Genomic DNA, 24,858 nt, shown 5'->3' with positions numbered 1-24,858 from the left:
ATATACAGTGATAGGAATTTCCTTTCTGAAAGTCCTGTTCACCGATGAAATCACAATTCCGGTTCATCTTTTATTATACCTATTATTGCCAATTAGTAAGCATATTTTAGGAAATAAAAGATATTTCTCCATCAGGGACAATTGAAATTAGCTAGTGGGGAAAGAAAATACATTTCCTAGAAAACAAAACAAACAAGCATATTTTTTTTCAAAGCATTAATTTTTTCATAGGCCCGTCCTTTTGGAAAGCTAAATGAAGAATTTTTTTTTTTAAAAAAAAGCATTTCAGCAAGGAAAATAAAACTCGGCCTTTAAGAACATTAGGCCAAAGAATAAGTTACCATATCAAGCAGGTCGCCTTTTTCAGTAGGATATTTTCTTTCTCCAAAGGAAGTAAATATCTTGGGTTATCAAATGTGAGACACATTTGGAAAAATCACAGAGGTAACACAATATATTAAGTCCAAAAATTACACTTAGTTGTGTTCAGAATGTATCCCAGTGTTATAGCCTCAAATCAATAGTTTAGTTTAGAGCAAGAAAGGACCTGAGAGGCTCTCCAGCCTAACTTCCTAGTTTTACACCTGAGGAAACTGAGGTAAATCAATCCCAGAAGCCCAAGGCACCATTCGCACTCAGAGCTTCCTGCTCTGCTTTGCCTTTGGCATCTGGGTCTCAGTTTACTCACCTATAAAGTGAGGGGGTAACTTAGAGGGCTGCTGGGGTTTTTCCAGCTCTTTTCATGAGCCTTTGAGGTTTCAGTCTTGCTGCTGCAGGAACATCCATCTGCTCTGATCTCCCATAAAAAATGAGAAATATGAGACTGAATAATCTCAAAACCATATTTGGACCTGATTTGGAAGAGGAGAAGAGCCCTTCAAAAGCTCTCCTGGTTCACTTTCCAGTCAGTCAGTCCAACACACAAGGTTTTCCAGATTCCAAGGGCCGGGCTGGGGAAGTGCAGATTTTTAAAGCAACATACTTATTATCAGGGAGAAAAATGATGAGATTTGGACTCGGGGGCCTGGGTTTGAGTCCTGATCACTTGGGCTTGACCTTGGACAACATCCCTTGACCACTGGGAGAGAAGGGTAGTTTCTGAGGTCACTTCAAGATCTCTCAGCTTCCTGTACCAGGATAAAAGGCTTTCTCCCAAATTTAAATCCTATATTCTCTAAGCTAAGAAGCTTACAGTTGAATAATTGAATTACATTCAATTCACTAGATATTTATCAAGCACCTACTATGTGCTAGGCACTGAATTAAGGACTGGCTAGGAAAATGAAATATGGTCATAAATTGTTGTGATAAACTCGGGAAAATGAGGAAAGAGGCTACATTCCCCTTGCAAAAAAAAAAAAAAAAACAAAACAAAAAACCTTCCAGTGCTCCTCATTTCTGCATCTTTTATCTCTCTGTGACTTCTTCAGACTGTAAACTTCAGATTTCAGACTGTGTAAACTCCTTGAAGGCAGGAACCACATTCTTTTTATTATTTGTTTCCCAATATCTAGGAAGCACAGGTGCCAGGACAGAATATGCAGACCTACTAAGAGTTGGTCGCATTGACTTCCCTGTGTTCTGGGGAAGTCTTAGATAGAATGGACACTTTTTCTGGCAAAGACTGCCTTCTTTTTTGTCCTTGTACGCATAATGTGCCCAACATAGTAGATGCTTAATAAATGATTTGATTGATTTGTTGGATTGAATCAGGGCATGTGGGTGCTTTTTCTTCCACCCAGGTCTCCAATTCTTGGAATATTTATGGGGAACAATGTCCCTGGCTTCCAACAATTCCTTCAGGATGTAGAGAACATAATGGATAGAACAGTGAGTTGGATTCAGGAAGGTGTGCCTGCAAATCTTGCCTCAGACCGTAGACAAGACATTTCCTCTTTTAATTTCCTTCTTCTATAAAATAGTGATAATGATGTCATCAACCTTTGTGGGTTGTTTGGGGGAATTAAATGAGACAATTTCCAGCTGCTAGATGATCAGAGCATTGGACTTGGAGTTCAGAAGACTTGGATTCAAATGCAGACTCTAATTCTATCAGTGTGATCCATGTGATGAGTTAGCCTCTGTTTGTCTCAGTTTCCTCATCTGTAAAGTGGGGATAATTGCTCCTTCCTCCCAGAGTTATTGTGAGAATAAAATAAGCATATTTGTAAGCTGTAAAGTACTATTTTAATGCTTTAATTATTTAATTATTTTTAATGCTTATTATTATTTCTGTAAAGCACTTAAGACATTCTTCATTATTCCATTGCTTTCTAGGGTAGCCTGAATTCCAGACATGTTCATCTGAGGCAGGTTAGCCTGTGGGTCAGAGCTAGACCCTGCCCACGGCATCAGGCCTGTAATAGGAGGAACAGCCTCCTCTTCATTCAGGGGCCAAGATGCTTCCATACTAGGGAAAACATGTCAGGGCCTGGACACGAAGTCATATATTCTCAGCAAAATGCCAGCAAGCTCTTTGGCCTGTCAGAGCTTTCCCTGATTGAGGACAAGCAGAAGGCTCCGTTCAATTAATCTCGACTCCTCTCAGAATGATCTCCAGGCCTTTGATGCTGGCTCTTGCTCAGCCTCCATCCTCCATCCTTCCTGTTTTCCTGGGTTTCTGTTTCTCTTTGGGCCCTCCTTCTAAGCCAGTGAGTCCCTTGGAGTGGATCTTGTAAAAAGTTGCCAAGATCTAGGTCAGGGCCTGCCTTTATTATTCACTAGCCATGATTAAAATCTCCTGGGCTCAGTTTCCTCTTCTGTAAATCAGAGAGTCAAGACTGGACTTTTAAGCTCCCTTCTAGCTGCCAGTTCATGGTGATGTGAGATCTAGGTAGAGAAATGCTATAGTCTTAGTTGCCTAGGGCAAAGAAATCTTAAAATGTTTTTCCCAGGGCTATCCAAAATAGGATATTTCAGAAGAAAAACTTCAATTCCTGCCTCAAAGATTGGCCCTCTATCCACTACCAAAGTAGGAAAATCCCATCTAGAAGGGGGGGGGGGGAATATCCTTGAAAATTAAATGAACATTTCTGAAAAAAAATCACTCCATTATAGGAGAGCTGTTTATTTAACATCCCCTCTGCCCACCCTCTTCCCGATTTCAGTCTTTTCTGTGTTGGAAAAACAACCCAAGTGCATCCCATTTATTTGTATCTGCTCTGAAAGGCCCGTGAAGGATGGGGTAGGAGGGTTGCCATAGCACTTTCCCATCCTCTGTGAATATGTTATGACAAAAACTCAGTCCTAGGTTTTACCGATTCCAAATGTTGCCTATCAACCCATGAGAATCAAATCTTTTTAAGTTGTCGTGGGCGTTTTCTCTAGCTCAGGCTTCCTGCATTTTTAGAACATTCACTTCTATATGGGCCACCTCTCCCCCTGCTCACACTTGGGGAGGCTGGTACAAATAAACTTTAGCAATCGGGGTGCAGATGTGTTCGGTCGGCCTGTAGAGCAGCTGGGGTGCTATTTTCAGTTCATTTTTTTTTCAGTATAATAAGAACGAAAATAAGTCAGAACTCACTGGCTCCCTGCCCTGTTATATTTAGAGAATCTCTGATAATAAATGGGTAGCTATAAGTTTCACCGTAGAAGGGCACAAAGTAAGTGACCCAAATAATTTGAAAAACAGATGTATTCAGTGATCGTTTAGAGGGACTTCTCAAGGCTAAGCAGGCTTTCACCAATTTTATGTCCAGTAAGAAAGAGAATGCAATTGAGTAGACTGACTATTAGTCATATTAGTACATAACAATTGAGTAGAAGATACTTGAGAAGAGAATTTTCTTTTGGTTGCTTATTTCTCAGTATATCATTGTGCCTGTCCTATTGTAGGTGCTTAATCAAGGCTTGATACATGGATGGATGAATGAATGAATGAAATTAGTAAGTGAAGTATTACAGATTCAATTTTATAATGCAAGTCAATGAGAAAGTAAAATTTGATACATATGAATTTTTTGAGTTTTTCAACAACAAAAAAAGGAAGAATGGAGGAAAGAGAGGAAGAGAGAAAAAGAAAGAGGAAAGGAAAATAAAGAATAAAAAGGAAAAGAAAAAAGAGAAAAGAAAGGAAGAGAAAAAGAAGGGAAAAGAAAGGGAAAAAAGGAATTAAAAAGAAAGGAAAGAAGAAAAAGAGGAAAGTAAAGAAAAAAGGAATGAACAAGAGAAAAAGAAAGGAAAGAAAGGGAAGGGAAAGGAAAAGGAAGAAAAAGAAGAAATAAGAAAGAAAGAAAAGGAAAAGGAAGAAAGAAAATGAGAAAGAAAAAGAAAAGAAAGGAAAAGGAAGAAAGAAAATGAGAGAAAGAAAAAGAAAAGAAAGGAAAAGGAAGAAAGAAAATGAGAGAAAAAAAGGAAAAGGAAGGAAAAGGAAGAAGAAAATGAGAGAAAGGAAAAGAAAGGAAAAGGAAGAAAGAAAATGAGAAAGAAATAAAAAGAAAAGAAAGGAAAAGGAAGAAAGAACATGAGGAAGAAAGGAAAAGGAAGAAAGAAAATGAGAAAGAAAAAGAAAAGAAAGAAAAAAGGAAAAAGAAAGAAAGAGGAAAAAATGAAGAGAAAAAGAAAGGAAAGAAAGGGAAATGAAAGGAATGAAAAAGGAAATAAGGAAAAAAGAAAGAGGAAAAGAAAAAAGGAAGAAGGAAGAGAAAATTGGAAAGGAAAGAAGGGGGAAGAAAAGAAATTAAAGGAAAGAAAAAGAAAATGAATGAAAAAAATAAAGGAAAGGAAATGAAAGGAAAGGAGGAAAAGAGTAAGAGAAAAGAAGGAAAGAAAAGAAAGGGAAAACAAAAAAGAAAAAGAGGAAAGGGAAAGGAAAGGAATAAAAAGAAGAAAAGAAGAAAAAAAAGAAAAAAAGAAAAGGAAAGGAAAAAGGAAAATAGGAAAGAGAAAAGGAAAAAGAAAGAAAGAAAAGAGAAGAAAAAGATAGAAAAAAGACCTCTAAAAGTGTGAGATGTATCCATATATTTTAATTTTGCTGTAGTCATATGTTTCTGTTTCTTTTTGATTCTTATGGTCCTTTATATTTTCCTGAAACTTCTGAATGAAAACCTGTGACCCAGAGAGCAGTTTCTAATTTATTGGCATTCTTAACAGATGGAGAGCAACCCAAAGTGGACTGGTCTGGGTTGGTCACTTCAGGACAGCTGCTCTTCTGCTTTCTTTCTCTTAAACAATAACCCATTTGAAAAGCAAAGGAAAAGGCATTCCCCACTCCCATCCCCAAGATTTTCCTTTAAAATCAAAGTGTGTTTCTCTAACATCGTTTCTGATTTGTGTAACCTAGTAACATTTCTTTTTTTGTTTTTTTGTTTGTGGTGGGGGTTTTTGGTGTTATTTTTTAATATAAAAAAGTCTATTCCAAAGACTTGCTAGTTGTGTTGGCCCAGTGCCCTTAGAGAGCTGGGACCTTTGACCTCTCAGTGAGATACTGGGAGTTCAAGTTCACAGTTAAAGCGTGCCACCTTTTCATTTTGTGTCCCTGAGGGCTTTTAATTAAATGTGGATTTAAAAGATTGAAAGCCTCGGCCTCTAGGTCTCAAGGCCTGGAGTTCAGCTGAGGAAATCCAGGGGAAATGCTGTAATTGTACTCTTCCTGAAAGATGGTTAACCCTTGGGCCTTCGCTTTTACAAATTTGTTAATCCCTGCATTCCTTGGGATTCTAGAAAACCCATTTCTGGGCAGCTGTCCCCAATGCAGAGCAATCATTTTAAGCCATCCATTGCCAGGCTCACATAGCTTGGCCAGAATTGAGAGTAGAATTTGAATCCAGATCTCACTGAACTCTCAATCCAGCATTCTTAGTGCCTGGCTACAGAGGCCATCCTGTTAAAAACTAATTTACTGTGGGATCCATTGATTGATTATTAATCAATTGATCTTAAAATTCAGAAAGATCTCTTATTTTATAATTGTTATCTAGTGAATTTTTGTTGTTGTTAATTTAATTCAATTCAGAAAGAATTTTAAAAGGCCTGTTATATCTCAGAAACTGTGGTAGGCCATGAAGAGTCAAAGACACAATTGAATATAGTCTTCTCCCTCACATGAGCATCCACTAGGGGAACAACATATGTCAATGGAGCACTTCCCTGACACCCCCTTAAGAATCTAGAGGGTATCTTGTTACTCCTCTAAGGATAACCCTGACTGATGAGGAAATGCTCTCAGACTGCCCATAAGTCCCCACAGTTGTGTTCTCTCATTGAGCACCATCTAGCCAGAAAGTCTTAGCTATTGGAAAGGTATATTTTACCTGGGGCAGCTAGGGGGTGCTATAATGCATAAAGATGTCAGGTTTGGAGTCAGGAAGACTCATTTCCTCTAGTTCAAATTCTGTCTCAGACAATTATTAGCTGTTTAACCCTGCCCAAGTCACTTTACCTTGTTTGCCTCAGTTTTCTCATCTGTAAAATGAGCTGGAGAAGGAAATGGAAAACCTCTCCAGTATTTCTGCCAAGAAAATCTTCAAAAGGGGCCATGGAGAGTCAGATATGATGACAATGATCCTCAGATCTGAATTTCTAAAGCACAGAAAAGCACTAATACTTGGAGATGGGGGGGCATAAATGACAGAGGGAAGATGGAGATGGTACTTGAATGAGCCTTGGAGAAACCTGACAAATCCAAGAAGTGGGAGTGAGGAAGGGAGAGTGAACTATGGAAGATTTAGCAAGACTTCAGATCTAGCTAGTTGAGGGATATAGGGTTAGAGCTGGAAGGAATCATCTGCTGTAATCCTACTCACTCTGCCCATTTTGCAGATGACGAAACTGAGACTTAGAAAATGGAAATCTCTTTTCTAGGGTCACGCATTGCATGTGTTCTTGCCAAAAAGCCTGTGCTTGCAACTTAGGGCCACCTGGTAGGCTGTATGTGTAAGTGCAGGCTCTTGTGCACTGAGTGTATGTCAGTGTGTGCGTGTGAGTGTTATAAATGTGCGTGTGAGTGTGTGTATGTTTGTGTATGTGTGCGTGTGTCCATAGCCCCATTCCCCATCCCTCTGACTGTTTATTTTCCTCTCCACGTGTCCCTGGTCTGCTCTGAACTGTGTGTTCTCTGCTCTAGACCAGTGCCCACCCTCCCTAGCCTGAGGAAACTCCCTTCTTGTCATCAGAATTGTGGCTGTTTTTCCACTTTCTCCCTCCAGCTCCCCATTGTATTTCAGCAGGGTGAAAAGGTCTTGTCTTTGCTTTTTTTTTTTTAGCTCCCCCCAAATCTCCCTATTTATAACTTTCTGATGTTGTCACGCAGAGCCATGCACTCATGGGGAGGGTGGTTTTTGTTTGTTTAAGGCAACGTGTTTCCTGGTCCACAGCCTATTTCCCAAAGTGGTTGTAATGGGATTATTCCATACTCACCTCCCCTAGGCCTCGGTCTTGGGTTTCTGGCTCAGAATCTGGAATCTGGCAAGTCTGACTTGGCCTCAGGTTGTAGTTCATTGTGTCTAAATACTGTGGCCTGGATGGGGAGTGAGGTCACACCTAGGAGGAATAGAGCGTTCTGAGGTCAGCAGGATTTGTACTCCTTCTGAGTCTGCAGGTTCTGCTGGCATATATTTAACAACCAGCTCTCTGAGAGAGAAAACATGTACCTACCACACACTTGTAAGTTTAATTTACATTCCTGTTTTTTTTTTTTATCTACATTCATTATTAATGTTTTCTCCACAACTTTCTTAAGTTTGAAAGAGGTTTCAAATTCAAATGGAAGTGGTGACCACATATAAGGATCTTGGGCATCTCACTGATTTAAAAAACTACATGTTAACATTATCTGTGCTGCATTGTATATTTATTTATTTTATTAAATATCTCAGTTACATTTCCATCTGCTTTGGTTCACAGCTCAAGAGTATTGTGGGCCACATGCTTTTTGCATGTTTAGACTTCTGGTTTACAGAAACCAATATAGCAAGAAATGAAGCTTTGATTTGTAGTGATTATTGTGGTGTTCAGGCATTTTCCTGTCACGTCCAGCTCTTTGTGACCCCATTTGGGGTTTTCCTGGCAGAGATCCTGGAGTGGTTGGCCATTTCCTTCTCTAGCTCATTTGACAGATGAGGAAACTGAAGCAAAATAGGGTGAAGTGACTTTTCCAGAGTCACATGGCTAGGAAGTTGATCAAGTCTGGATTTGAACTTGGGGAGATGAGTTTCTGTCTCTAGGCCTAACATCCTAAGCACTGCAGCGCCACCTAGCTGCCCTTTTAATAGTGATTTCCTAGTGCAGGCACATTTGACCTCCAGGGACCATCAGGCCTCATATCCTGACTCTGCTAATTATTTCTAATTGATTTTAGACAACTCACTTAATGATTTCTGAAGTCCCTTCTACATTTAGGTGCAGGAGTCTGTGACTTCTTTAGGCCTCAGTTTCTCCATTTGTAAAATGGGCTGAAAGAATAGTCTCTGAGAACCATTCCACCTTTAAGTTTACAATTCTAAAATGAGCTAAGAACTTTTTATTAAAATGAAGATTTTTTAAAAAAAATTTAAATTACATGAGATTATGTGATGATTAATTCTGATGTAAGAGGCTCTTTTCAACAGTGAGATGATTCAGGCCAATTTCAATGAACTTGTGATGGAGAGAGCCATCTACATCCAGAAAGAGGACTGTGGGAATTGAGTGTGAATCGCAACTTAGTTTTTTTTCATGTTTTTTTGGTTGTTTTTGTTTTTTTTTCCATTTTTGATCTGATTTTTTTCTTGTGCAGCATGATAAATGTAGAAATAGGTATAGAAGAATTGCACATGTTTATCATATATTAGATTATTTGCCATCTAGGGGAGGGGAAGAGAGGGATAAAAATGTATTACGTAAGATTTAGCAAGGGTGAATGTCGAAAATTATGAAAAAAAAATTTAAAAATTAAAAAAGAAAAGTATGGATATGTTTTGAAAACAAAAAGCTTTACTAAAAAAAGCAAAACAAAAAAAAAGTACATGCAAAGATAGTTTTCAACATTCACCCTTGCAAAACCTTGTGTTCCAAATTTTTTTCTCCTTCCTTTTCCCCCTCCTCCCCTAGATGGCAAGTAATCCAATATATGTGAAACATGTGCAATTCTTCTGTACATATTTCCACAGTTATCATGTTGCCAAAAAAGTCAGATCAAAAAGGGGGAAAATAAGAAAAAAAATCTTTGCATGTATTTTGAAAATAAAAAGCTATTATTAAAAAAAAGTTAAGTTTTATTTAGAGTAGATATTAGGAAGATCTGTCCTCCATATGTTGTATAGGGAGAATAACGTAGATTTGTCATGGATGGTAGGGAGCTCCCCATCATTAAGGGATATTTTAGAGTGGAGAGGGGAAGCTGCTGCTCCAATTGGATTGGTGGACATCATCTCTAAGAAGATCTTTTATTTACTTCCTTCAAGTTTCCAAGGGAACTTGGGGACTTTTAGGACTACTTGGAGGGAGCAATCTTCCTGGAATGGCTTTAGGGCGGGCAGGATGGGGAAGATTGGATGCTTATTTCAAGGTCCTTTTGTCCAGATCGCCAATATTCTGTGATTTATAGATACCTTTGAACTTTCTGATTATCTCCTTTATACCAAACCAAAAGCAATCCTAATATTTGCTCAGGGTGTCCAGACCTTTCACAAACTCCTTTTTCCCACAAGGACATCTGAGAATCCTAATCTTCCTTCAGTGCTAAGCTAAGGTCCCAGCTCTTCCAGGCAGATTTCCCAAACCCCTCTTCTGTCAGAGCTTCCTTCTTCCTCACCATTTGTAAAACACATTGTCTTCTGGATCCTTTGCTCTCTAATTTATATTCCACAGTTATCCCTTCCACATTGTAGGGGGATAGGGACATGGCATCTCCACAATCTGGAAAATTTTGGCCCTCCTCCCATACCAGAGAAGTCTGAAATATTGCAGTATTAAAAGAAATGTTGATATTATACAATGCCATACATATATTTTATGTATTTCTAAGTTCCTAATTTTTTTCTGTGTCATCTATTGGCCTTTGCACATCATCTTCAGCTTCTACAAAACTCCCCAAAATTCCCATTTAATTTCTTATGACAACCTATATTATATCAAAATCACAGCAGAAAAAGTCAGAATTCGGAAGGGATGATGTACATCTCTCCTGTAAGCATCATACTACACAGTCAAATCTCAACTCCTTGAGGCTGGCTTGTTTTTGTCTCTGCACCAACAGTATATACCTAAGCACAAGTAGTTGGTTAACAAAATGTTAGAATTTTGATTTAGAATTGATTTAGAATTGAAGGGCCCTTATTGGCCATCATTTTACAGATTACCACTGAAGAGTGGCTTCTGCAGGGTAACCCAGCTATTACATGTCTGAAGCAGGATTCAGATTCAGATCACTGCATCCGCTTTGCTGCCAGCTGCCTCGGTTAACAATTTTCCTAGCTCCTACTTTGACTGGGTCCAGACTTGAGATTTCAATAAAGGGAATTCCTGTTGATACGGTTCAGTGATTTGCTGTAACCTGAAGTTCCAGAAAGGTCCAGGTGAAGTTTTGTGCTTCATTGACTTCCCCAAAGTCTCATGGCCGAGTGGGATTTGAGTTCGGGTCTTCTTGGCTCGTCCGCTGTTTCCCAACCGCCTCGTGCTACCTCTCGGCTTCTTGCCTTCAGAGCTTAAGTAATATGCAAATATGTTACATGCTATATTGCAATAAAATGATATAATATGCAAATATATAATATTTGAAAATTGTCCCCCAAGACAAAGCCCAACAGCAATACAGTAATCATCTCAGCCCTTTAATAACAATTCCAAGTGAAATCCTATACCTGGGCACATCACCCATCCCATTCTCACCTCCTTATAAGCACAAAGCAGACTTGGGAGTAGATGCTGTTGGTCCCTGGGGCTTTCTTCCAGACTGGAGCCAATTCTCCCCCCTCTGCAGTAGGCCAACCTTTGGTACTTGCCTACCATGTCGGTCAATTTTGGCCCTCCTCCATGAGGAGAAACCATCTCATTTGTGGCTTTAAGGCGCCATCCCCACCAGCCACAGTCATTGATGGCACTTTTGTGACTCAGCTTCGCACATGGGCCAGAGTGAGTGCAGTGGAAAGAACACAAGACTCGGACCTTGGGAACCTTGGTTCGTCTCACGCTTTGCAGCTGGCTCCCTAGGTGACTTTCCTTCTCTGACCTTAGTCATTCATCTGAAAATGGGGGTCACTAATGCTAGCCCTTCTGTTTTGTGCTGTTTGTTTTGGGGGCGACTCATTTTAGCGATCCCAGCAGACAAATACTTGACTGTTTTTCCACAAATTTTTGTTTTTCTTCTCTAGCTAGGCTATAAAAGCTTCCCTTTCTCTGCGGCCTCCACACTCCAACATGAGCATTCAATTTTCCTCCAGGCATAATTCAATCCAACGGCTATTTATTAAGCTTCTGGTAATACCAGGCCCTGTGCTTGGTGCTGGAGATGTGGCAAAAACAAAGCCATTCCCATCTTCTGGGGGCTTCCAATTCTGCATGGTGTACCAAGCCTCTTTTCCTAAGTCTCTGAATTGATTAATCCCTACCCTCAGTCCTTTCTAAGGTGACCCTCTCTGTCCGACTTCTGCCCCCGCTATCCCTGGGACCTGATGAACACTCATCTCTATTGCCCTGTTCTGACCACTCCTTCTCAAACTCTTACTCCAGTCACCACTTCACAGATAGCATGAGTCTGCAAGACTCCTCAAGCCCCCCTTTAACCAGGGCCACCAGGAAACAGATTTCTGATACAATAGCTTAGAAAGACAAGAGGTATTTCTTCCTGTTTGAGCCATGTAAACCTAGCCCTGTTGGTTTGGAGTCATTGATGTTTACACAGCTCGGTATAAAATACACCCCAGTAGAGATTAAGTCAGCAAGAATTGTGACAAGCCAGAAATCATTTGCTAAAACTGAAATCACGCCAGAAAGCTATTTTGGAAAGCTCTGAAAATGTATGCAATCTCTTTGCGTCCTTGATCCAAAGCTCCTTTGCCTGGCTGATTACTCTCTGCTGAAGTTCTTCTATACCAGTGGGAGTACCCAGAGCCAGAACTAGGGCAAGACAAGTAGGGGTTTGCCCCAGGGTGCAGACATTTAGAAGGTGCTGAACATACTTGTAATTCTTCAGCAAGTGCTTGCCTTCCTGTAGGTAAAAAAATCAATTAGTTAAGATAAGAAAGTCCCAGAAGTTGTGCTTCCTCATAAGACCATAGATTGTGGATCTGTGCCTGCCCTCAAGGAGCTCCCACTCAGATGGGGAGGGTAACTCAGGAACAAGACATATATAAGTTAATTGGAGATAATGCAGAGAGGGAAGGCACTGGCAGGAATATATCTTATATATTTGCCTTTTATATATATATATATATATATATATATATATATATATATATATATATATATATGAAAAGGAGGGAATTTTTTTTTCCTGGATATCTCCAGCCTGGCACCTGGGAGGACTTAGTAAATATTTGTTGACTGCCTGCCTGAAAGTTAGGCAGGACTTAGTAAATATTTGTTGACTGCCTGCCTGAAAGTTAGGCAGGACTTAGTAAATATTTGTTGACTGCCTGCCTGAAAGTTAGACACTATCTGCCCAAAGATGCTGAGGGGGAATCTAAGCCAAAGAGACCTCAGAAAGTCTGTTGTTAGTTCAAGATACATCTTGACCTCTAGAACAGATCCTTCTGATCTGAATTTCTGCATTCTCCTCCCTCCTCTTCACTGAAATACATTTGATAGAGCACGTGTTCATGAGTTCTTTTCAAATGTGGTTCATTGTAGCCACAGGTCTCCAAGGTAAATGCATTTTTAAAACATGCTGGACACGGTCTTCTCCTTATGAGCAGGTGGGAGGGGAGACGATGCTGTTGTGGGTACCGTGACACATACCTGGAGCATGGGAGTCACCAATCCTCAGCAGGAAGCGCTATCCCAAGGAACTCTGATCAAAGCATGGGAGTCTAGGGTTTCCATGGACCTCAGAGGCCATCTTCTTTAACCAGCTTCATTTTACAGATAAGGAAATGGAGGTTAAATAGCCTGTCCACGATGACACGAGTCAAAGCATCAGAGATGGCCTTTATAAATCAATCCTCTTGACTTCAGAATTGGAACTCCAATCTTCCAAAACTCATGAAGCTTTCTCCACCCGTGCTGAAGGGCCGCTCATCTATAATTCACAGCCTTAGAAAATTCCCTGAAATGTTAAGAAGTTAACCCACGGGCAGGATGTGTTCAGAGGCAAGATTTGAATCCAGGCCTTCCTGATTCCAGACCATCCCTCCATCCATTAGTGATGCACTAGACCTCTCAATAAATTCTTTCAGAAAATAATAGACAGTCACAGCTCATCCCTGCTCCTTCCCCATTGTTTCCATTTGGGTAATTTTCTTCCATTTACCTTGTTTTAGGTAGAGCATGCTTGTGAAAATGACCTGGCAGACAAGGACAGATGCTGGTTTAAGGGAACCAGACCTAGAGCATCCTTGTCAAGTGACTTTCTTTCAGCTTGGTGAGGTTCTCTTTAGCGCAATCAAACCTCCATCTGCACAGCTCTCAGGCCCTTACCTAAGGAGATGGGGTCTGTCAGGTTCACTGCCGGGACACCTCCCCACTGGCTTAATCCCTTCTCTCTGTCTGCTTGTGCTTACAGGGCTTTTTCCGCAGAAGTATTCAGAAGAACATGATTTATACTTGCCACCGAGATAAGAATTGTGTGATTAACAAAGTCACCAGGAACCGTTGCCAGTACTGCCGCCTCCAGAAGTGCTTTGAAGTGGGGATGTCCAAAGAATGTAAGTCAAGTCTCCAAGATCGTTTTCCCCTTCGGTTCGCTTGTTTCTGGCTGCGCTCTGCCGAGCATCCCGGCGGACGCTCTCAGAGGTGCCAGCATGAAATATTCCAACGTGGCAGTAATGAGGTGCCCCCTAGAGTTAGGTGCCAACAGAGTGACATTCAGGCACAGCCATTGTGGGAAATGCTCTGAGGAGAAGGGTTATTTTGATGTAAGAGGGAGTTGGGAAGGAAAAAAGGCAGAATCTAGTCCCGCTGTGTCAGAGTCCTTTATCCCCTTCTGATTGTCGGAAGTTAAGGCCATGAGCAAATGGATGTCACTCAAGCTATTATCTAGTCCATAAGTGCAATTATTGGCTCGGCCCCCATCCTACTGCCGCCATGGCTTCTTTGACCTGCCCTCCTGGTCTTTCATTTATCACCTTCACTTAAAGCTATAATTTTCAATATACAATTTAATTAGTTTTAATAAAGGCATAGCAAAACCAGAAATATTGATGTATATAACATAACCTGCACGTTTTATTTTTTATTATTTTATTTTTCAAAATATATGCCTGGATAATAGTACAACATTAACTCTTGCAAAACCTTGTGTTCTAATGTTTCCTTCTTCCCCCACGTTCTGCCCTAGATGGCAAGCAGTCCAATATATACATACATATATATATATATATATATATATATATATATATATATATATATATATATATATATATATGTATATATATGTATACATATTTATACAATTATCTGTACATTTTATTTAATCCCAGGTTGAAATTCCCTAGTCAGGAGAAAAATTACCGATCTGAGTGAGTGTTGTTTCTAAGCCACAGTTTCATCCCAAAGTTCTGGATCTGTTAGAATGTGTATCTGATGGACGTTGCTGTTCCATCTGGAACCTAGGAAGGGAAAAGCAGAATCTAAAGTTACAGCCGGTGCAGCAGTCTGAGGGACTCTGGTCACTTTGCTCTCACTGGGGCCTATCTAAGGACACTTCTCTCCCTGCTGGCAGCTGTTCTAAATCTTGAAGGGATTAGTGGGCCATTGACCTATACTACATGTCTCTGTCCTGCCTCCATTGATATGGTTGGGGCTTAGAGATTTCTTAAGTCAGACTTACCTGGGCCTGGTGATAGGGACATTAATACAAAGATTTGGGGTGTTGCTCTTGAGGAATAGGAAGTATCTTCTGGAGGTCCAAAGAAATGTGACCGCCTTCAGATTAAGGATGGAAGGGAGCCGTCAGCTGAGGATCTACAGAAAAAGAAGGGGATCCGCAGTTGAACATTGTTGGTCCTAAAGGAAGAAGGCCATAGGTTGGTCTTTTGCTGAGAATTGCCCTCTAAATCATGGAGTGAATCATTAGGAGAAAAGGGGTTTTCCTGTGAAGCTCTCCAGGGAGAGATCTCTGCTGAAGGACAGAGATCTCTCAGCCACAATTCAGTCAGGGCTAACTCTTGTAAGTCCATCTCGGTTGAAATTATCGGAAGCCTGGTTCAATCTGCTCCTTCCCTAAGTCCTCCCTATTCAAGTGATCCACCCCAGATGTGGATCCTGGGTTCCGAAAGGCTCTGCCAGCTCTGGCAGTTCCAGATTGAATTCCTTTCCCCTTGTAGCTGGACACTCCCAGTTCAGACACCCTTCTCTGTGGCAGGGAACTCAAGGGTTTCTGCATGGGCAGGAAAACTCAGGGAAGATGGCATCCTAGGGCACCTGCTGCCTGTACAATCACCAGGGGGCACCCAAGCCTGGTGGGAGGTTGAGAGATTTAACCCAATGCCTTTAGCTTATCAGAGCCACTTAAAAAGTATTTGTCAAATATTTATTATTTCACCTCGAAACATGCTCCAGGGACGCAGAAAGGTTTTACTGTGGATTAATTGGATTGTTCCTCAACACCTAACCAAACTTACAGGATAATTAACCCAAGCCATCATTCACTCTGCCTGTGTAGACAGCCTTCTTGTTACTTCCTGAGTATTTGCATATGTATTTCGGTCACAGGCTACGAGTTTTTAATGAGCAATCCAGATGGGAACTGAAGTGGAATCTTATATTTATTTTGTGTGGGCTGGGGGCCCACATCCTGCTTCTTTTCCTCCAAACCATATCCTCCTCCTCCTCTGAAAATGGTCGGTTTGTTGGCAGCAATTAGCAATATTTCCCCACACCCAGCACGGTTGTTCCCTGTCTTCATTGAGCTTATCGCCTTGGTTGGACTGAAAAAATACAGACAATAGTGAGAAAATGGCACTGGCCTAAACAAACCTGTTTTCCTGAATGGATGTGAAGGGGAAGGAGAGAGAGCCATAGGAGTGTTATAATTTAGAAAATCATCAAATGAGAGAGAAGCAGAGAGACAAAAAGGGACGACTAGGAAAATATAAAAATGAACAGTAGAAATAAGATTTATAGCAGATGTTTATTGGGTCAAAGGACTATAGATTTAGAGTTAGGTCATCCACTTTGTTATAGAAACTGAGGCAGAAAGGGACTAAGTGACTTTCCCAAAATCCTACATATGGTAAATGTCAGATTCTAGACTTACGCTTTCTTGAGACATTTTTACTGATAAGGAAACTGAGGTTCAGAGAATTTAAATCAGGGTTTCCAAGGTCACACAGTTGAGGAGGGAATGCCTTCTGGGCACAGGTGGTCGCCAGTACGGAGGGATGGAGTAGCAGATAAGACTGTTATGCACAAGAACGACAAATATTCTGGTTGTGTCCGCACCATAATTTGGTACCAGGCCTCCATCTTCCAGTCCAGCTCCATATTGAATGAGGTAGGATCTGAGACTTGTTGCATTGCAGAATGTTTGGACTGAAATGGTGCTCAGAGATCTGTCAGTCCAGCTCCGTCTTTTTATAGATAAAGAAACGCAGGCCCCGAATCAGGAGAAAGCCTGCCCCCAGATATACAGCTTCATAGTGGAAGGTGGAGGGTGAGAACGCAGAGCTCCCCTATAGTGGTCTAATACCCCTCTCAGTGTCCAGAAATGAGCTGGCGGTTCTTGGGTATCACAACCTCCCATCTACTGCCTCCTGGGTGAACAATTGTTCTTGGTGGGGAGAGAATGTGAGAACTGGGGAGAGAGGGAGAATTCTCGGAAGGATCCCAAGGGTTCCAAGGCTGAGGGACCAGGAGACAGCATTCACAGTTTATGTTTTAAGAATTCAGTCCTAAATAACATGTGAATTATGTAACAATGAAACGACAAATGTGGCAAGGGCCCCGTGGGTCACACGAGCCAGGCCTGAGTGAACGGGCTCTGCCCAATTCCCTTTGTGGGCAGAGTCCCCTGTCCGCCTTGGTTAGCCTCCATGGACTCCACAGGGAGACGGGCAATGGGCGCCATATTTAATTCCAAGGTTACGAACATGTGTGACTGGGAGTAGGATGGTGCTGGTGACAGAAATAGGGAAGTGCAGAAGAAAAGCAGATGGAAACGTGGAGGAGACAGTTTTGGACACGTTGATCTCTAATAGGAAATGACCTGGGAGACCTGGGTGTGGTGCTCAGGAGAAAGATCGGGGCTAGAGACAGGGAGCAAAAAGTCTTCTGCACAGACACATCCATGAGACTAAGTGAGGTTGTTCAGGAGCGAAGAGAAGAGCTTCAGGAGCAAATCTTGATGGGGATCACAGTCAGAGGGGAGAAAAGGGAGCAGAGAAGGACTCAACAGAGAGGTGGAAGGAAAATAGAGTCTGTTTTATGTCAGAACAAGTAGGGGCTGATGGATTGGAAGTCAGATTACAAGAGGCTGAGATGTGAGACGGTGAATTGGGGGAGAGAATAATACTAATTGTAGACTGATGTTTATTAAAAGGTTGGCGTTGAGAGGAAGGGAAGAAGAGTGGATGGGACACAGCAAGGTTAATGGGATGTCTTAGACTAGGGGATGATGTTTTCAGGCAGAAGGGAAGGAGTCAAGGGAGAGATTGCTGTAAGAAGAGAAAGGATGTGTTGGGTCAAGATTCTGGAGCAGGAGGGATAGGATCGTGGAAGGGGAGAACTGGATTGTGGGAAGGAGACCTTGCTCTTTCACTGAAAAGGAGAGGAGAGAGGAAAAGATAGAGGTTTATGGATCTGGAGGGGAGAAGTTGGAGGAATTCCCATCCCTGTTCTCAAGAAAGTAGGAGGGGGGAGCAGCTACTGAGCAGAAACACAGCGGGGGCCGGTCGAACCCTTCAGGACAATGGACCGAGTCTGGACCAGAAGCAGCCGAGAATGTGCTGGGGAGTTGATAAGAAACGAGTTAAAGGATGGCTGAGCAGTACGAGGGCCCGGGACGCCGAGTGGCTCGTTTGGCCCAGGGACGGGGTTTTCTTTGGCAGCAATCACGAGCTTGAGAACGGAACAGAGAAAGCAGATGGCAGCTTTTGCTCAAGATTGGGGCTTGGCTAGGTGAGTGCAGCCGGAGGTCAAGAGGCCGAGAGATTCTCACAGAATCGGAGATTTTCAGACTTGGAAAAGACCTCCGCAGCCCTCTAAACCAAACAACGCTCAAAAGGGATCTTCACGACAGCGTCCAGCCCAGGCCCGAGGAAGCGCAGGAAGCTCTCTGGACGGACTGTGCTAAGGGTGGGGAAGCTTTCTCTGACAGAAAATTCTAAATTTTGTTTCTTTACAACTCCCAGCCATTTCTCCTCCTTCTCTCCTCTGGGGCAAAACAGGACCAGTCTTAGTTTTCTTCCATCTGAGTACATTTCAAGTAGTAAGGCCCCTGAGCATCCTCCATTCTTCCAATCACTCTACAACATAATGGAATGGAACTCCTTGGAGGCAGGGCCTGGTGCATTTTTGCCCTTCTGTCTCCAGTGCCTGGCCCACTAGAGGCCCCTTAATACTTTCTGACCTGTTGAATTTCTTTTCCTTTTTTTATTAAAGCTTTTTTTTTTCAAAACATATGCATGGATAACTTTTCAACATTAACCCTTGCAAAAACTTGTGTTCCAATTTCCCCCCACCCCTTTCCTTAGATGGCAAGCAATCCAATATATGTTAAACATGGTAAAAATATGTTAGGATTTATTTTTTTCTTTAACAATTTGTTTGTTTTTTTTTAAGTTTTTTAATTTTCAAAAGATTTGCATTGGCAATTTTTCAACATTAACCCTTGCAAAACCTTGTGTCCCAATTCCCCCCCACCTCCTCCCTTAGAGGGCAAGCAATCCAATATATAATAAACATATATATTAAAATATATATTTTAGGATTTATTTTTCTTTAAAATTTGTTTTTAGAATTTTTATTGAAGCTTTTTAATTTTCAAAACATATGCATGGATAACTTTTCAACATTTTAAACCTTGCAAAACCTTGTGTTCCAATTTTCCCCATTCCCTCCCTTAGATGGCAAGCAATCCAATATATGTTAAACATGGTGAAAATATATGTTAGGATTTATTTTTCTTTTAAGATAATTTTTTTCTTAAAAAGTTATTTGTTATTCAAGATGACTTAAGATATCTATTATTAAGGATGGTTGGTTTTTAAGGAGGGATATGGGGAAATCTAGTAGGATGTAAAACAAAAGATAGCAATAAAATTGCATTTCCAACAAACCAACAGTCCAACAAATGAAAGAATGCATGAGTGAATGCTTTTTCCACCAGTTGATGAACTGATAGACAAGACCTTTCACTGTACTGGTTGTTCTCTAAATTCAGGAGGTTATTATTTTTAGCAGTATTCTGGGGAAGTCCAAAGATTTATCACGAAATTCAGAAAAAGGCAGAAAAGTCCCAAGTTAAGTATTGACTTTCTCTTAAAAAGAAATAACTAACTAATCTTTAATACAGAAGAAAACTGGGGGGATGCTGATATTACAAAGGAAAAGTTATATTTTAAAAAGTATTAATTACATTTTACATTACATTACAATACATTAAAAGTATTAATAGCATCTAAATAAATAAATAAATAAAAATAACATCCAAAATAAAATTAAAAAATAAAAAAAATAACATCTAAAAATAAAAATCGAGGAAGAAGGCAAATTTGTCAGAAAAAAGAGGCAAGTGTGGGAGAACCCAAGAACATAGAGAAAAGGAGCAGGCTGGGGGTTCTGTGATTTGTAATGGTGAAACAAATGACCGGAAAGGGAAGTTACTCGAACAGTTGCAGATAGTAGATAGCACTGGTGGGAAAATGGATTTCTGAGCTTATTATTGGTGGGGAGAACTTGGATGTGGAGCTGTTCACATAGGCTGTTGGAGCTGAGCCCCTGATGTTCTGTCCAACTCACTGGAGATTAGTAAGGATCACTGGGAGAGTTGGGGTGTCAGGGGGCCCCAATGGTACCCCATTGGTAGAGGTTGGACAGCATGGGCCAGGGTATTTGGGGGCTTTCGGAGGACTCAGAAATGCTTCATTCTGTCATTTCACTAATTCTTCTGCCCACCCAAGTAGGTCACGGAAGTGATTCCTTGGTATGTTTGTCACTTTGTGGGAAGGTGATGTTCACCACCATTAAATCCCAATATTTTATTTTGATGGCAATGATTCTGTTGCTGCCATTGCCCTTCCAGCCTCTCACACAGGCTTCCACTGAATCCGTCTCGGATAATCAGCGGGAAATGTGAATGAGAAGAGACACATGGACACTGGTGGGAGGGACTTCCCTTCCCTTCCCGTCCCTCAGCCATTAGGGAGGAATGATGATAGCTGGTATTCAATAATGTCGTAGGGTTCACGAAGTGCTTTATCTGTAATATCTCTGATTTTACAACAAATCTGTGAAATCGTTGACTGATTTTATAGAAGAGAAGCTGAGGCAGACGGGCATGAAGGGATTGCCTAGGATCAGACACTTAGTAAAAATAGGAACTAGGTTGGGTTTTCTTTGGCTTTTGGGGGGAGACGTACTCCCTCCTTCCCGTTTCCTCAGAGCATCTCCAACCCAAACACCATGTTCTACATGAAACCTTTCCTGAAACTGTCATGTGCTGCTGCCCTCCCTCTCATAGCACTTAACTCTTGTTCCATAATTTGTTGATTAATTGTTAATAAACTATTTATTTAGCTATTGTACATGTGTGCACACAGAATATGTTTTCACATATATTTGTGTATATAAACATGTACATTAACATAGACACATGTACTTAATCGGGAGTCTGTGAAGTAGCTTTTAAATATTTTTATAATCATTTCATTTTATCATTGGTTTCCTTTGTAAGTCTATAATACTTTTACAAAGGAGCGAAGGGATCCGTAAGCTTCTCCAAAATATCGGGGGGATCCATGAGCAAAAAAAAAAAAGTTAAGAACCCCTGATAGAGAGGTATTTATTAGCGTGTATGTGCTGGCTTGTTTCCATCACTGGGCGAGTTCCTTGGGAGTAGAGATTGTTTTACTCTCAGTTTAGCATCTAGCCCACAGTCAATATTTTAACAAATTCCTGCCAATCGATTAATGAATTCCTGATCCCAAGAGCAAGGTTTCCATCCACAATGGCAGGTAGCTGCCCCTCTCTGAGAATGTATCTGGAATTTTAATTGCTCACGTTGGAAGAGAAGTAGAACTTGAGGGGGAGAGGATGACATCTAGGAGACAGAAGACTGAAGGGGGACACGAAGGAGAAGGTTGAGCCGGGAGTCTGGGCCTGTATGCAGAGCCTTTGAGAACCCTGAGACTAGACGTGGACCTCTTGGGACTACCTGGTTCCCTCGTTCAGGCCATCCTATGACCCCGGGAAGCGTATTAATCTAACTGGGGCCATTAGGGCTTGTTGACAAAGCAGAGATCGATCTACCTGGCCTAGTCAGTCACAGAGTAGAAATGAGTCCCAGCAAGCAGAATTGGTAGTGCACAAGATGGTGGACGCAGACAGAACCAGAACAGCAGGTCCAAGAGAGAGGAAGCTCTTCAGCACAAGGCAGGGGTGTAACATGGCACAAGTAGCTGGAAGTCCTCTGGGAAATTTGGACTTCCTCTGTTGGGTCCTGCTGGGCCCACTAGTCGAAGGTTCTGAAGTAGTGTGAGGAGCTCATGATCCCATCATGCCCTAATCCCATCCCCAACATTGCTGTGTTCAATTCAGGGCAGCCCCAGTTTATGAGGGACGTTGGGAAGCCAGAGAGCGTCCGGTGGGAGACGATGAGAATGGTGAAGGACTTTTCAATGACCTTGAGCTCTGATTGAGTTCAGGCTGTTCTGCTTGGAGAGGCCTCGGGGTTCCTAGGAGAGCAGTCTTCAGGTATTTGAAGGAGAGGTTAGATCTGTTCCTTTTAGCCCCAGAAAGAAAAACGTAGAGCAGCAACTAAAACAGGTAAGGAGGCAGATTTCCTCTTGATGGCAGTTAAAACTGCCACAATTAAAGCAGCTGCAAAGTGGAGATCATGAGGTTCCCTGGTACTGAAGCCCTTCCATCAGAAGCCGGACCTCAGTGTTACAGAGGGGGTTCCTTTTCAGGCATAAATCGCACTTGATTTCTTGAGTGATCCCTTCTACTTCTAAAATTCTGTGAAGAATAAAACTGGGATGGGTGATGCTGACAAGTAATGAGCTTCCCATCTCTGTGGTGATCAAGTAAATGAACCTTTCCCAATGATGCTTCAGAGAGCTAATGGAGTTTTCTCTCAGTATCATGACCAGCTAGACCTATGGGGGCCAGTCCAGCCAAATAGGCTAGGAATACTCATGTATTCCTTGTTCTAGAGTCCAGCATCCCTTTCGATCGATCTTTGTCCATGACGAATATAGGGCCATGTTTTATCAGAGAGTGGAAGCCATTGATTAAAAAAATTGAGTCCCTCTGCATTCATTGGCATTTGAGCCCTGAGCGGTAGGAAAAAAGGCCTCTTTGATTTTGTTTGAGAAAGCCATTTAGGGGTTTTATTGTTTGTTTATTTTGGTTTTTTTGCAGCATTCCTTCCCTCCTATGACAGTTTTACAAGTGTATTTGTAGTATATGGTGATTGAATAATCTCTGGATTTAAGAGTCTCCGAGTACCCATTGGCACATTCTCATTGGGGGCATACCAAGACTGAGCTTAAAAACAGCTTTTCATAAAGTGTCTAAATTCAAATTTACGCTCTAAACTGTTAATGTCCCCAAAGGTCGATCGGATTGAATGAATGGGCCTTATCTGGACACTTAGATCCTGCCGTAAGAGGGTTTTTATTTTCCTCTCTCCATCCCATTTCCTATTTTGTGTTCAACTAACGTTCAAACAAACCTTTCAGATTAAACACACTTAACGTCAGTGCAGTCGTTCTTATGGGCCCACGGATTATACCGGTGTGGTCGTTGGTTCTGCCTCCTGCTTTTATTGGCACAGTAATGAACAGATGCATTTTGTAGCATGTCCGTGTCCTTGGGAAATTATACAAAAACCACCGTGAAACACGGAACGGCCTCCTAATTTTGGTTTATTTCTTTATCTGCTCCCATGTGACATCACAAAATGTTTCTGTACCACCAAGGGACCACTTAGACCTTCTCTAAAGAGACACGAGCATGTTTTAAACACAATAACAGCAAGCCCCCCACCCCACTGCACACAGCCCCCTCCCCCAACCAATCACAGTCAAAGGCGGTCCGAAACCTTGCTGTTTTTGGACAAAGGTAGCCCAACTTAGTGCATCGAATGCTAAATTCAGAGAATAAGAAGACCTGAGTCTGAAAGGCTTCGATACTAGAGTGATCCTGGACAAATCATTTAATTTCTCTGTCTTTTCAGTCAGCCTGATATGATCCATTAAATTATTAGACGTGGGAGTGGGAAAGTGAGTTTGAAACTAATCCCAAATACTCACAAGCTGTATTATCCTGAGCAGGTCATTTAACCTGGCTCTGACTCTATTTCTTAATTTATATAATGGAAATAATTATATCTTCCTTCCAGGGTTATTGTGAGTATCAGATGAAGTAATTTACTTAAAATGATTTGCAAGCCTAAAAAATGCTACAGAAAAGCTAGCCCCTCCATGAATATGAATATCTACCAATCAGTGAGTTATAAAGCCCCTACCACGTGCCACATACTCTACTAGACACTGGGGATCTGTGTACAAAGAATAAAAACAATCCAAAAAGTTCTTGGGCGGTTTCAATGAAATAATATATAGAAAAATATGCCATTAACCAATCATTTAGCCAGGATTTATTAAGAGCCTTCTGTGTGACATACATACAAAATGTCAGTAACTTTTTAATCAAAGACCCAGAGGAATCTCAGTTTCTTTATAGGTGGAGAAGGTCTCTTCCATGTCTACATCCTATTTTTAGAAGAAGATGGGGCCGTGTATTTATCTCCCTGACTTCTTCCAATCATGTATGTCTGGATCTGTGTATCTGGATATATGTGCGTGTGTTTACACAAAACGGCTTCTGCTAAATTAAGATGCACCTCTATATAGCTGTATCGTCTTTCTTTTTATCTCCATCTAGCTATTTATCTAAAGAGAGGCAGAGAGAGAACAAGATTTTTTAACTACTTCCTTCACTTTTCCATTTGTCAGACAACAGTGTTTTCCTAAAGCCTTGGTCACAGAGGCAGAAACAAATTCGGTTTGAACACCAGTCGTCCGTCCCAGTGATGTCAGGGCCGCCCCGGGACTCGAAACCCATTAACCCTGGAAGGAAGCAGGAATGTTTCTTTAGCTTTACTTAATACATTTCTACCCTTCACCAGGAATCTGCAGAGAGATGTCAATCAAATAGAAAGGGGAGGGAGGGAATAGATGGAGGGAGGAAGGATGGATGGAAGGAACTAATGAAGAAAGGAAAGAACTAAGGAAGGAAGGAAGGAGGGAGGGAGGAAGGAAAAAGGAGAGGAAGGGAAGGAAAAAGGAAGGAAGGGAGGGAGAAACGAAGGAAGGAGGGAGGGAGGCAGGAAAAAGGGGAGGAAGGGAAGGAAAAAGGAAGGGAGGGAGGGAGAAAGGAAGGACAAAGGAAGGAAGGAAAGGAGGGAGGGAGAAAAAGAAAGCTTCTTGAATTCCCTTCTCTAGTTCCATGAGAAATACTCATCCCTTCAGGGGCTGGGGCCGGAGCTCGCACCTGCCATGTTCTGCAAACAGCCACTCCCCTGAACTCTGTGGCTATTTTAGCATCCTTTTGTAGACA

General features: G+C 41.4%; 1 protein-coding gene across 4 annotated transcripts in view; it reads left to right on the top strand.

The window, feature by feature from the left end:
* RARB (retinoic acid receptor beta) overlaps nucleotides 1-24,858 on the top strand; it is a 713,488-nt gene that overhangs the window by 625,219 nt on the left and 63,411 nt on the right. For all 4 annotated transcript variants that reach the window (XM_074268511.1, XM_074268510.1, XM_074268513.1 and 1 more), the window contains one exon: nucleotides 13,640-13,781. In XM_074268511.1, coding sequence (XP_074124612.1) covers nucleotides 13,640-13,781 — 142 coding nt within the window. The remainder of the gene's footprint in view (nucleotides 1-13,639; nucleotides 13,782-24,858) is intronic.

Source organism: Sminthopsis crassicaudata, chromosome 5, assembly GCF_048593235.1.
Source record: "Sminthopsis crassicaudata isolate SCR6 chromosome 5, ASM4859323v1, whole genome shotgun sequence".
In the NCBI taxonomy this organism is placed as follows: Eukaryota; Metazoa; Chordata; class Mammalia; order Dasyuromorphia; family Dasyuridae; genus Sminthopsis; species Sminthopsis crassicaudata.
The sequence above is the reverse complement of the archived record's forward strand: the minus strand, read 5'-3'. Positions and strand labels throughout refer to the sequence as shown.